The sequence below is a fragment of the Natrix helvetica genome, assembly GCF_964273705.1.
Source record: "Natrix helvetica genome assembly, chromosome: 2".
Taxonomy (NCBI): domain Eukaryota; kingdom Metazoa; phylum Chordata; class Lepidosauria; order Squamata; family Natricidae; genus Natrix; species Natrix helvetica.
In genome coordinates this window covers 67,854,029-67,867,621 of record NC_138552.1, presented here as the reverse complement: position 1 = coordinate 67,867,621, position 13,593 = coordinate 67,854,029, and the positions used below count along the sequence as shown (strand labels likewise).

General features: G+C 43.2%; 1 protein-coding gene across 2 annotated transcripts in view; it reads right to left on the bottom strand.

The window, feature by feature from the left end:
* Nucleotides 1-6,389, bottom strand: part of FRMD3 (FERM domain containing 3) — a 96,198-nt gene extending 89,809 nt beyond the window's left edge. For both annotated transcript variants that reach the window (XM_081945288.1, XM_081945289.1), the window contains exon 1: nucleotides 6,145-6,389. In XM_081945288.1, the coding sequence (XP_081801414.1) occupies nucleotides 6,145-6,294 (150 nt within the window). In that variant the 5' untranslated portion in view covers nucleotides 6,295-6,389. The remainder of the gene's footprint in view (nucleotides 1-6,144) is intronic.
* Between the last annotated feature and the right edge of the window lie 7,204 nt (nucleotides 6,390-13,593).

The window sequence follows — 13,593 nt, the reverse complement described above, 5'->3', positions numbered from 1 at the left end:
AAGTGACATATATTAGAAACAGTCGATTAACAAGATTTTACCAAGTAGAAGTAAATAAATTTGTACTGCTATATAAATCCATTCATTTGGAGCTTTAGTAGTTTGAATCCGCAAATCTGTGCTCATGTCAATCAGTATGAATCTGCCCACAACCTGTTTTGCCAAACTTGCTCATCTGATAATCTGGTTTTAAATCTGATATTTATGGTCTATGAATTTTCCAGTCATACTTCCTTAATTGTATTATAAAGGATATTTATGATCACATGTTCATTTAAGCCATAAAATCATTACCGATCAATTGTGGAATAATTATTGATAAACTTCGTTTTAGAAAATTACACCTATTTATTAATTAAACTTTTATATCATTGTAATCCACTGACAGTTAATAGCTCTGGTATAGTTTATCAGATTAAATCAACCACAGTAAACAAGTAAAACAAATTGAAACATCCACCTTAATTAAAATAAATAAATTAGATCACTAATAACATGAAATAAAAATAAATGATACAAGCAATTACAGCCTAACACTATTCAACATGCAAGTAGTCCTCAACTTACAACAGCTCATTTAGTGACCATTTGAATTTACAACAGCACTAAAAAAGGGGAGGACTTACGACTATTTTTCACACTTATGACGATTGTAGCATCGCCCATGATCGCATTATCAGAATTCAGATGTTTAGCAACTGGTTCATATTTATGACGATTACTGTATCATGTTTTGCGTCCTTCTGACATCCTGCAGTTATCCTGAAGTGCAGACAAGTCTGCAATACACATACGGACACACATATCCAAGTAAACCTCAGAATATGTTTTAAAAGTCATGTTATTTTGACCGCATGCATTCAATGTGAAAATCTGCATAGACTATTGTAATACAGAATACTTATGAATGCCAAGCTCTTGTCAGAAGAATGATTTGGGGTTCCAACTCGAGCCGGGGTTTCACAAGAATAAATAAAAATGAGATCCAAACAGCTGTGAGAAAAGAAGAAATATTTATTCCTAAAAGCAAAACAGTTTGCTTTTAGAGGCAGGCTGCAGAAAAATTGGGTACAGCAGATTTTTATAGGGGGAGCTTATTCTGTGCTGTTTCTAGGGTGACACTTGAGGGGTGTGTGTGTGGGGGGGTGGGTATGTTTATTCTTGTGAACATCACTTTCTCTGGGAGACCTAATTTAATTAACTCTGTGTTTACAGATCTTATCTTTTAATTCATGGATTAGGTCTGTGCCACTTATTTGAGGAAATTTGCTAATTTTAATTGATTAACTTAGCCTCAACTTGTCTGTGAGTTATCTAGTGGACACACTGATTCTCAGACTACCGTGGATTCTGTTGATGTTTTAAGGGGAAGATGGAAACAGTATAAAGAATAAAATATACTTGGATATAAAACTTTTCACACTCTGAGGTACAGATAGCCTTTGAATTACAACCAGTCATTTGGTGACCATTCAAAGTTACAAGGTACTGAAAAAAAAGTGACTTATGACCATTTTTCACTCTTACAGCATCCCCGTGGTCACATGATCAAAATTAGGAAGCTTGGCAACTGGCATGTATTTAGGATGGTTGCAGTGTCCCAGGATCCAGTGATCACCTTTTGAGACTTTCTGACAAATAAAATCAACAGGGAAGATGGATTCACTTAATAACCGTGTTTCTAATTTAACAATGGCAGCATACACTTAACAACTGTGGCAAGGCGGGTTGTAAAATGGGGCAAAATTCACCTAACAACTATCTTGCCTAACGACAGAAATTATGGGCTCAACTGTGGTCATAAATTGAGGACTACCTGTAATATGTTACAGGTAGCATAGAAATCACCGGAAAAATAGCATTCTTCAATTTTCTGTTCTTTCTAAAGAAATTAAAGACACTAACTCAGAGGTGTCCAAACTTGGGAACTTTAAGACTTGTGGACTTCAACTTCCAGAATTCCCCATGGCTGGCTGGGGAATTCTGGAAGTTGAAGTCCACAAGTCTTAAAGTTCCCAAGTTTGGACACCCCTGCTTGACTAACTGAAACAATATTTTAAAAAAAACCTGAGACTGAATGATGCTCTTATCTTCTACATTAGATGGAGCTCAGGATTTCCAACACTATCACTATGACTCTGCTCAGTGCATCTACCTTGCATCCTGTGGGAACACAGCGCATATGGCTGCTCCAACTGAGCACCAAAATGAAGTGGACAAGGCGAACCTAACTGGCTGCGGAATTGATTGATTCTGAATTGGAATAATCTCAAATGGCATGAATGGGATAAAGTAAGCTTTTTACTGTGCTTACCAGCATAATTGTAGAAATGTACAGACTCTGATATAGCAGTTGGCTCCTGGAACCAAAAAGGTTGCCAAATTCTGATGTAATGTGTTATAGGAAATCAAACTACTATTCAGAATTGCCTGTTCTTTCAGTTCTGTCTTAAGAACAATTATATATAGCTTAATTTTCCATATCCAAACCAAATTTAGTTAATTACGATACACTGCTTAATGTATTTAATAACTTCTGAGACCATGAGAAGAACAGCTGTTTCTATTAAACTATCCTTTTATAAAGGTGCTAGGTTTTGTCGGCATTGTCTCTAATATCTGCTTGGTTTAAGCAATCTTAAACAACATCTTATAGTATTCTACTCTTAAGAATGAGTAAAACATTAACAATTGTTTTAATGATATCAGATATGTTTCATTTGGACTTCTACTAAATCACCGCAGACAGCATATTTTTATTTGCATACAACATAGCTTAATTTCTCGGAGAAGTCCATAACTTTCCCAGCTAGCCAAAAGAATTTATTTATCCCTGATTGGATGAAATTTGCTACAAAAATCTTCACAATGAAAGTCATTGGTCACAGAACCACAGATTTGGAGGTGGCAACTAGCAATTAAATCAAGCATCCTGTTCAGAACACACATTCAAATTACAGGTAGTCCTCATTTAGCAACCATGATTGGGACTGGCAACTCAGCTGTTAAGCAAAGTGGTTGCTAAGATTGTGAGGTTTGTGAGGATTGGTTGTGCCAAAGGGTAAGAGTTGGGTAACTATGAAGGTTGGTTGCAAAGTTATTTTTTCAACAGTGTCATAACTGCAAAAATTCATTGAATGAGACAGTAAACCTTGTAATGCTTTTCCCAAAAGAGGACTGTCAAATCTTTGCACACATCCCCTGGAGTCCACTATCTCGGTATGTCAGAATCAAATTGCTTTTACATTATATTCCTTAATAATGAACTAGAACCAACCTTCCAGTAACTTAAGTGGATTTTCCTGTATGCCGAAGTGACAAAGAATAAGTTTTGGCCTTCTCATCTATGACATTTTTATAAAGTATCTGACGATTGCTATTATATCCGTTGTTAGTTTTCTCTTTAAAAACTAAATCTTTAAATTATTTCTATAACCTTGATCATGATTTTCTGAAACTTTTTTAGTTTGTCTCAATCCTTCTTGAAATGTGAAGTTCACAAATGGACACAGTATCCACAGTTGGGTCTAACTAACACAAAATAAATAGAAACCATTCCTGGGATTTGATAAAAATATTCCGTAGATACTGTCCAAAAACTATATTGTCCTTGTGTTGCAACCATGTTAAGAGTATACAATATTTTGGAACAAAAGTCCTGACAATTAAGTAAAGAGAGAAACAGCTTAATATCTTCTAAGTTTTAGTGCTCATATCTCCATGATTTGAAAAATAATTTAAAAATAATTAATTTAATAACTTTTAAATAGAAACTTTATAACGTCATTAGTTCTAAGCTCTTTAGTTAGAAGAGAAATCAGTTACAGGTTTTATTCATCAAATACATAACGGGTTTTTAAAATGTGATTATTATTTTCATGTTGTTCTGGTGTGGTTAATGAAAGAAAAAAGTAAAATATTAAAAACAGACATTCATTTTTCACTGTGAATAATGTGTTCTTTTTTTCAAAAATAAACATATATAAGGTTTGAAAAAATATGCACAAAGCACTGCAATATAATTAATTTTGTTATGAAACTTGCCCTCCATTACAGATTTTAACTCAGAGTTATGATTATTTATTTTGCTTAAAGCATATGATATAGCTCATTTAAAGTGTTGATGATGAAAAAAGTATAAAACATCTGTAATAATCTCTTTCTCCCCCTTTTCTACCCTGGATATTGTTTAACTGCTTAGATGTTTTTAACTTACAATTCAAATGTTGGACAATAAATTGGTCTAAGATTCCGTAACAGAAATAACACAGAAATATGGAAAGCGTTCAATTAAATGTCAACTGTCTTGATGTAGCAGTGGAAAATTCAAATACAACTAATGTTCTACAGGACAAGAAAGCTGAGTGTGCTAAAGATACCTGATGAAATCATACAGGGAAAGAAATTCCTTTTACTGGAATCCTTCCTTCCGGCAGAATGAGATTGGTTACAATTAAATAACTTCAAATGCAGCAGTTCCTATACCCTTTTACACACATACAAACACACACACACACACACACACACACACACACTGCAGATTTCTGTGGCCCTCTTGAAAGACACTTCAAGTACATCTGGGTTCCATCTCCCTAATCACTTCAAAGATTGTTCTGAATAATGAATGAAAAAAGAAAGAGTATTTTGTCTAAATACAATCCAAAATACAACCGTTAATCATATAATTGTATTAGCGCAACTCCTGATTCTTTCCATATGTTGTTTACTGCCCCCTCCCTTCTTTGAAAAAACTGAGAGCTTATGTTTTTGAGCTTACAGTGGATATTTACTCATTCATATCATTAAACCAAGAGGTCTTGAGCTCTCAAGGCCCTGAGCTACAATAATCAGCACTAGTTAAAATGGACCAGGAGATTACTTCCTCACTGTATGTGTGACAGTTTCTTGTCTTTTTTACATTAAATAAATGGAAAGCCTGTGCAGAAGGAGATATATGTCTTTTGTCCACCGGCACTGTTCACTTCAGCCAAATTCCAGAAAGCACTCCTAATTACAAAGGCCGTTGCTCTAGAGAAGGAAAGCAGCAACTTCACCATTTCAATTCTGGGAAAATATGGGGATGCTAAGGCAGGCAACACTGGCTTCCTCCCCTTGTAACTCCCCTATTTTCCTCTGATTACTGCCTGTTCACACAAATATCTGTTAGGAAAGCATGGCAAGATACCTAACAGGATACTTTTTCATTGGAACTCCAAGGAACCTGCTCCCCCCCCCCCTTGGGAAAATGCCAGCTGGATTTCACACACAACTTATGCTCTCGCAGCTGTGGAGTAAGCCCATTGGAGGAGAATGTTCTGGGGTCTTCAATACAGGTAGTCCTCGACTTACAACAATTCATTTAGTGACCGTTCAAAGTTACAGCGGCACTGAAAAAAATTGCCATTTTTCACACTTACGACCACTGAAGCATCCCCGTGGCCAGGTGATTTACATTCAGATGCTTGATAACTGACTCACATTTATGACCGTTGCAGTGTCCTAGAGTCATGTGATCCCCTCTTGAGACCTTCTGACAAAGTCAATAAGGAAGCCAGATTCACTTAACAACCGTGTTTACTCATTTAAGAACTGCAGTGGTTCACTTAACCCACGAGGCAAGAAAGGTGGCAAAATGGGGCAAAACTCACTTAACTGTCTCGCCTAACAACATAAATGTTGGGCCCAACTGTGGTCGCAAGGTGAGGACTACCTGTACGCTCCCGTCGGTTCCACACGAGCTCGGACGACCCTTCCACCGCCCCGCCACGACCTTGCGGTGACCAACCAGCCCTGCCTCGGTTCACGCTTTACTTGTAAACAACTTCTCACCACGCCGGGGGGAGGGACGCTCGAGGGACGGAGAGAGGAAGAGAGGGAGAGAGAGAGAGATGAAAAAAAAGAGAGAGAAAGACTGGAGAGAGAGAAGGACGGGGGGGGAGAGAGAGATGGGCGGACGGGCACAGGCGAGGGGGAACCAGGTGACACAGCAAGGATGCCGCTGAAGCGGAGCGGGCGGCGGGCAACGCCAGCCAGCTTTCCTTTTGCGAAGAGAGGAAGGAGAGAGTAAGGCGGGACTGAGGGGGGGATGCGTGAGTGTGAGCCCCCCCCTCCAGTCCGGAGTTGCCCACCCGCTTCCCGAGTCACCTGGATGTGGCAGGAGATCTCCGAGTCGTCCAACAGACGGATTGTGCATTTCATCTCCTGGCTCAGCGACCTGATGCTCGAGCTCCGGAACCGGATCATTTTCATGGTCCTTCTGCCCCCTCGCCTCACGCACTCGCAGGGAGCGAACATGCACCGCAATCCCGAACTGGGGGCCGGAGACCAGCCCTGCCGCTGCTTCGGCCCCTCCTGGCCGGGAGGGAAACCCCGAGAAAGGGAACGACCCAACGCCCGCCTCGTGGGCCGGCGGGCAACTCAGCCCCGAGGAGGCGGCGTCGGCTCCCGCTGCTGCTGCTGCTGTTGCTGGGCGAACATCCTGGGGAGGGAGGAGGAGGAGGAGGAAGAGGAGGAGGAAGGGGCTGCTTCGCTTGCCTCGCCGAAGGCGCCGAGTCCACCTCTCGCACTACGGAGGGCCGTCGCCGCGTAAAGCTGCCGGGGAAGGCGCGTGGCCGCGGCACGCGCAAGTTCTGGCGGTGGGGTTGGCGGTGGGGGGGGGGGGGGGTTAAGGCTGTGCCTTGGGGGCGCGAGAGGCGACGGGCTGGCGAGGCTCCTGCTGGCTGCGCGGCTGCGTCAGGCTCCGCGTTGCTCTCCTCTCCCGCCTCAGCAGCATCCTCGGCTCGCCGCTGCCCCTCCCGCAGTCGCATTCCCTCCCGCCTTCTCGTGAACCTCCGGCGCTTTCCCCTGCTTGCTTGCCTGCTTTCCCTCCCTTTGCCGTTTCCCCCCATGTGGCCTTAGCCGTCTTCTTTTCCATTCCCCTCGGTTGTCCGGATGCTTTCCGACGAAGCTTCACTCACGAAAGATTGGAGGGTCCAGACAGCCCAACCCTGCCCTGCCATTAGTAACGAGTGTTTTCCCACGCGTCTTGCCTCTTAATCTTTGCGTGGTAAAAATCGGGGTGCGATAGAGGGGACAAGTACGCCGTCATTATAATAGATGACCTCTTTTAAAAAAAACTCTGATTATCTTTCTACTATTCTCTCCCTGGCCTCAAGAGTGCTTTTCTTCCCCTTTTCTATAACACAGATATCCCTCATTTTCCCCTTTCTTCTTCTTTCCATTTCCTCTTTAGCTCCATTTGCTTCTCACTTCGGTGCTTCCAAAGAAGAGTATTATTGTGCAGTTGCAGTGACATAATTTAATTTCACTGAGCCTTCTGATTGTAATCTTCGATTGCTTTCTTATACCATTTCCCCCCTTAACACAAACATAGATTGAGGAGGGAAATATGGCATAGCTGCCCACCTGCAGAAGGGACTTTGCTTGGTAGTGCAAGGTGGCATCTATCCATAGCAGGACATTTCCTTTCACGATTGCCCCTTCTTCCTCCTTTTCCTTCACATCCTCTCTTCATGGTTTTATGAGATGATGAAGATCATGACTCTATTATTTTCCATCTTGTCGTTTGTCAGTTTTTCCCTTAAGAACCGTAGTAGGTGGGGCAATAATGTCAAATGGGGCAGGGTGCATCATAAGAATGGCAGGGCCTGGAGTTTCTAGGGGGGAAATGAGGTCATTAACTGATTATCAGTTGAGGCATTTCTGCACTGCTGAAATGAAGAGCTGTCAATCTATCGCTCCAGGTCCATTTATGAATTAGCATTGAAGTATATATGCCACATGACTTTGCTGGGCCATGATTGGTCTTTATCCTACTTTTATTCTCTCTTGGATTATTGAAATCTTCTGACCTCCTTCAGAGGTATTGGGTAATAAATGTATGCCTTGAGGCTACTCTTGGATGGTGTCCAAATAAGGGAGAAAATACTCCTACCATTTAAGCCTGGCTGTCTCATGGATAGGACATGAAAGGAAGGCAATATCCTGGGAACAAAGCTGAAAAGTGTTACCAGAGAATGTTTATGACTTAGTTAGGAACAATGGGAATTGGGCCTTGGAGAAAAAATAGCCTCTTTGCTAAATTTCTTCAACTGTCACTAGTTTAGAAGGTTCTGGGGAAACATAGTGTAGTGAAAACTGGGGAAGCTAGTTGGTGGCGTTTGTGAAATACTTTAAGTCCCTTCTCCAGCTTTTATCTAAAATTTGGGTATTGTTCCTCTTACTTTGCTCATTTATCCTTTATATTCTAAAAACATTTTTATTTCCTGCAGCCTTTAATTTTTGATATTATTTCACTCTTGCAGAATAGTTTTTCATCCTTTTATTGATTTTAATTGAATATTAAAAGAAAAAGGGTTGTTGCAATTTATTAGAGGACAATTTAATATTAACCTTTTTTACATTTTTTTATTGTCCTTGCCTTCTTTGTTCTTCATTTTCTTCTGTTTTTCTCTCCCTGTCTTTACTGTTACCCGTTGCCCTATGTATCCAAGAAGCAGCTTAACAGATATCACATACAATACACTTGGCAGCTGTCAGGGTCAAGTTTTTCCCAGTTCCTAAAAATGTCTTGTTCTGCCAAGTGGAGGATGTAAATCTTGATAATATTAGCTTCTTGGCGCCTTTTTTGGCACCCAAATCAGGCTTCGGTGAATGGGGTCAAAGCATTCTATTGTGAATACTCAGCTGTTACCTTACCAACCTGTGGCAAAGGGTTAGAATATAAAGAATAGATAAAGAATTGTGCTAGTTTAGTGCACTTTCTGTCACCTTATAGGCAGAAAAAATATATTTCTAAATAATTATTAAGCCCTTCTATAAACATTCAGTATTCACACAACCATAAATCAATCAAGATCTAAATATGCCTGACAAATGCACAACAAAAGTGTTCTTACTTTACAGTAAAGTTACCTACTTACACTGGAATAAGTAAAAAATAGCAGTTTTAAAATACGTTATTTCAAACATGGGAGACTTACTTTTACACTGACTCTGGAAGAGCAATTTAAGATTTTTCACCTAAAATACCAGGAAGATCATTGTGTTGCATGCTTTAAAATGTCTCTGTGGGTGTCTCTATATTTTGTGTTCAATCATGTATGTTTAATATTTATTCAAACATAATCTATACCATAAATAAGAACCACTTTTGATGCTGTTGGTATTGGTACAAGTTTCTAGAGGGGTATTGTGAGCATGTTATTCTGCAGCAAAAAGGTCTTAAAGACCCACATTTATTATGGAAGTTTTTGTGGATCACAGGCTACTGCATCAAATGAATGTAATGACAATGTTAGCACAGTAATTTGAAAGCTGTGACACTCATACTATTCCAGTCTCATATAATTGCACAATTATGTTATTCTGGTAACAAATTAATAGCTGAAAAGGTGAGTGATTTTACACCTCATGTAAGGTGCTTCCTTTTGGTTGTACCCAGTAGATATAAAAGCGAAACATGCCTCATAGAAGCAATTTAATATTTTTATAAGCAATAGGAAAAATAGTGTTTTTAATTCTTTATTTTTAAAACTAGCTTTATTATTTATTAACGCTATTTTCTGGTGATAGTTTAAAAATGTTTCATTGATCAAGGCATTTTATTTTATACATCATTTAGAACCTATTTTATTTTAAAATTTCAAATTAATAAGATATACAAATAACGTTTTAAAAAATTGACTTTATTATGTTCATATTTTAAAAAAATAAAAGGAATTATCAGAAATAAATATGCTAAAGTCAGTTATCGCATATAGGACATTTAAGCAGAGTCATTTTAAGAATCAGATATATTATACTAAAACAATTGGTAGAAACAATACAAACTGCAATTTCAGTTAGATCCCTCATGTTAAAATTCGAATGACCATTCGATTTCAGTAGAGATATAGCAAATGCTAATTCCCAAGTATTATGTACTCTTCATCCAGTTTTTTTGTGGTGCAGTAGAACTAATTTCTAACAGAGTTCTAGTCTCACATATTGTACTATAATGATATATTTAGGCTGCAGAAATCCATGTTCTTATATATCCTCATTTTTGCAATAGAAATCTGGTAGTCCTAGCATATTATAAAAGATTGGCAGTGATATTCTGGGAAAGTTGAGTTTTTTCAAATATTATCCAGTGTTACTGATTTTCTGAATGAGGAAAAACCTCCAGAAGGAAACAACAGTTAAACATCCAGTAGCATCAATTTTGAGAAAAGTGAAAATAACAAATTTTATAGCCTTAACCTTATCCTCATTCCCAAATGGGACATTTAGAAAAGCAGAATGTGAATAATGTTTATGAATAAAATGAATTTGCCAAAAGGATTTATTATCATATAAAATGTGTCATGGGATTCTCCGTGGCCTGTAAACTTCATTCATCTTGACTGATTTGAAGTTCTGTTTCAGCTGAATATGGATAAAATACAAGGTAATATAGGGTCTCATCTGTACAGCTTACAGTACATACTTATAAACAACTTGTCAGCAACTTTTTCAGCATTGGTAAGTCCCAATCATAGCCACGATGGCGCTGGGGATAGCATATTTTGTGACGTGTTTGTGCAACATAGCAAATGAGCATATGCACAGGAATTCCACTGCAGTAACGTTTTACATAGGGGACACGGTGGCTCAGTGGATAAGATGCTGAGCTTGTCGATCAGAAAGGTCGGCAGTTTGGTGGTTCGAATCCCTCGCGCCAGGTAATGGAATGAGCTCCTGTTACTTGCCCTAGCTTCTGCCAACCTAGCAGTTCGAAAGCATGTAAAATGCAAGTAGAAAAATAGGGACCACCTTTGGTGGGAAGGTAACAACAGCGTTCTGTGCACATTTGGCATTTAGTCATGCCGGCCACATGACCACGGAGACATCTTCAGACAGCGCTGGCTGTTCAGCTTTGAAACGGAGATGAGCACCGCCCCCTAGAGTAAGGAATGACTAGCAATGACTATGTGCAAGGGGAACTGTTATATTCCTTTCTTCCCCGACTTACGACCGGGGATTCCCTCTGTTGACAGCTAGCAACAGCCAAGCTGCGTCTTAGCCAATCAGGCGCGGCTTGGCTGAAGGCGGGCTGTTCTGCTGTTCTGATTGGTTTCTCTGCTTGACAGCTCTTCGTATAAATAGCTGTCAAGCAGAGGAACGCACTGATTCTCTCCTGTACCAGTTTCTACTGTTTGTTAATAAAATAGAGTTGGACGTTCCTCAGCGTGTCAAGCCTCATCTTTTCCCACTACATTGCACTGGCGACGAAGGTGGGATCGCTCTGAGGCGACGAACCTGACGGAACCCGACTACCGCGATCTTCCACTCGAGTTTCAGCTTTCCGAGCCGCACAACTCCGAGCTATAATGGCATCGCTTCCCCCGTTCGCTCCTTTCGGGACAGACGGAGAAGGATGGGCCGGTTTTTTAGAACGCTTTGAGTGCTTCTTCATTGCCAATGGGAAGCGGAGCATTCCAATGGAGGAAAAATGTAGTTTTTTCCTCAGCAGCTGTGGAACCCCAATGTTCAACGCCGCCCGGGCGTTGGCGGCACCCCTGCCAGTCCATGAACTTGACTGGGACACTTTAATGACCAAGCTGCGATGTCATTATGCCCCGACCCCGTCGAAGATAGCGCGACGATACGCGTTCCACCAATGTGTCCAGAAGCCGCAGGAAGATGTGAGCCAGTTCCTCCAGTCCCTGAGGACCACGGCCATCCCCTGTGAATTCCTGGACCTGGAGGACAACCTGGTGGAGCAGTTCGTCAGCGGGGTCAAGGACCTCCGGCTGAAGAGGCGCCTCCTGGCTCGGCCTGAGATCACCTTGGCTGAAGCTGTAGCAGAGGCGCGGGCGGTGGAATTGTCCGAACAATCCACCGCAGAAATGGATCGCCACCATCTGCCGAGCTATCCTGCCCGCACCTGCCTTATCGACCAGTTGGCACCCTTGCCTAGCCCGGCTGAAGAGGAGGAAGAGCTCGTGGCATGTCTGGCAGCGCTGCAGAGGCGCCGCAATCCGCAACCACTGCGCCAGACTGCGACAGCCTGCCTAGGCTGCGGGGGCAGCCACGACCGGTCAGCCTGCCCGTTCCGGGCGTCCATCTGCTGCCGCTGCTCCAAAAAGGGGCACCTGGCCCAGGTCTGCCGGGCTGTGTTGCCTCCCCCACCTCTCCAGGGTGCCTCCGGCCAACAGACGACTGCAGGACCGCAGCAGCCCCGCTGCCAGCCGTGCACGAGAGCCAGCTATTACGCCGTGGAGCCGGGACCAGCAGCTGCCCCTGCTGAGGCAATCTACCAAGCCTCCGCAGGTGCTGACAGGATCAAGGCGTCAGTCCTCATTGAGGGCGCCCTGTGTGTAATGGAGGTGGACTCCGGCTCGTTCCGCTCCATATTGTCTTGGGCTGACTTTACTGTACTCTGCCCTGGCGTTCTAAAACGCCAATTGAATGCCAGCTCCGTGGCCCTCAGGGACTACCAGGGGTCACTTATCCCAACCCTGGGTAGCTACACTGTCAGGGTGGAATACGGGGGTTTTTCTGGGTGCCTGCCTGTATTGGTAGTTGAGAAGCCCCTCCCCGCGTTACTGGGTCTGGACTGGTTCCCTGCCCTGGGTCTCTCCGTGCAGGGGGTGCATTCCCTCTCTGACACGCCCCCTGACGTTGCTGCCGTCATCGCCGCCTACGCGGACGTGTTTGATGGACAGCTTGGGCTGTATAAGGGCACCCTCATCTCTCTTAATCTAGATCCCCAGGTTGCCCCCATTAGGCTGAAGGCCCGCAGGGTGCCTTTTGCCTTAAGGGCCAAAGTTGATGCGGAGATTGACCGTTTGCTGGCGCAGGGCGTACTGGAGCCTGTCGACTACTCACGATGGGAGACCCCAATAGTGGTCCCCGTCAAGGCCGACGGCTCCATACGTCTCTGCGCCGACTTTAAATCCACCATCAATTTGGCCCTTCAGGCAAACCCCTATCCAGTCCCTGTGGTGCAGCACCTGCTCCACTCCCTGGGGCAGGGCTGTATTTTCGCGAAACTGGATATGGCGCAGGCCTACCAGCAGCTCCCGGTGGATGACGATGCAGCGGCTGCCCAGACCATCGTCAGTCACCGAGGGGCTTTCCGATGTTGCCGCCTCCAATTCGGTGTTTCCGTCGCCCCGGGGATCTTCCAGAGCCTCATGGAGCGGCTGTTCCATGGGCTCCCTGGCGTAGTACCCTATTTCGACGATGTCCTGATCGCTGCTTCCAGCCGCTCAGGACTCCTCGAGATGTTGGGGAAGGTCCTCGACCGTTTTAGGGGCGCGGGTCTCAAATTAAAACGCAGCAAATGTTCATTTGCTGTGCCTAAAGTGGACTTCCTGGGTTTCTCCATAGATGCCCACGGAATCCACCCCACCCCTGCCAAGGTCGCAGCCATTAAGAACGCCCCCACCCCCGCCTCTAAGGCGGAGCTGCAGTCGTTCTCAGGGCTTTTAAACTTTTACGCGACATTTTTGCCGCACAAGGCGTCACTAGCCGAGCCGCTGCATCGGTTGCTTGACCGATCCGCGGCCTGGCGCTGGGGCAGCCGCGAAGCACATGCGTTCGCGGCTGTCAAAGACATGCTGACGT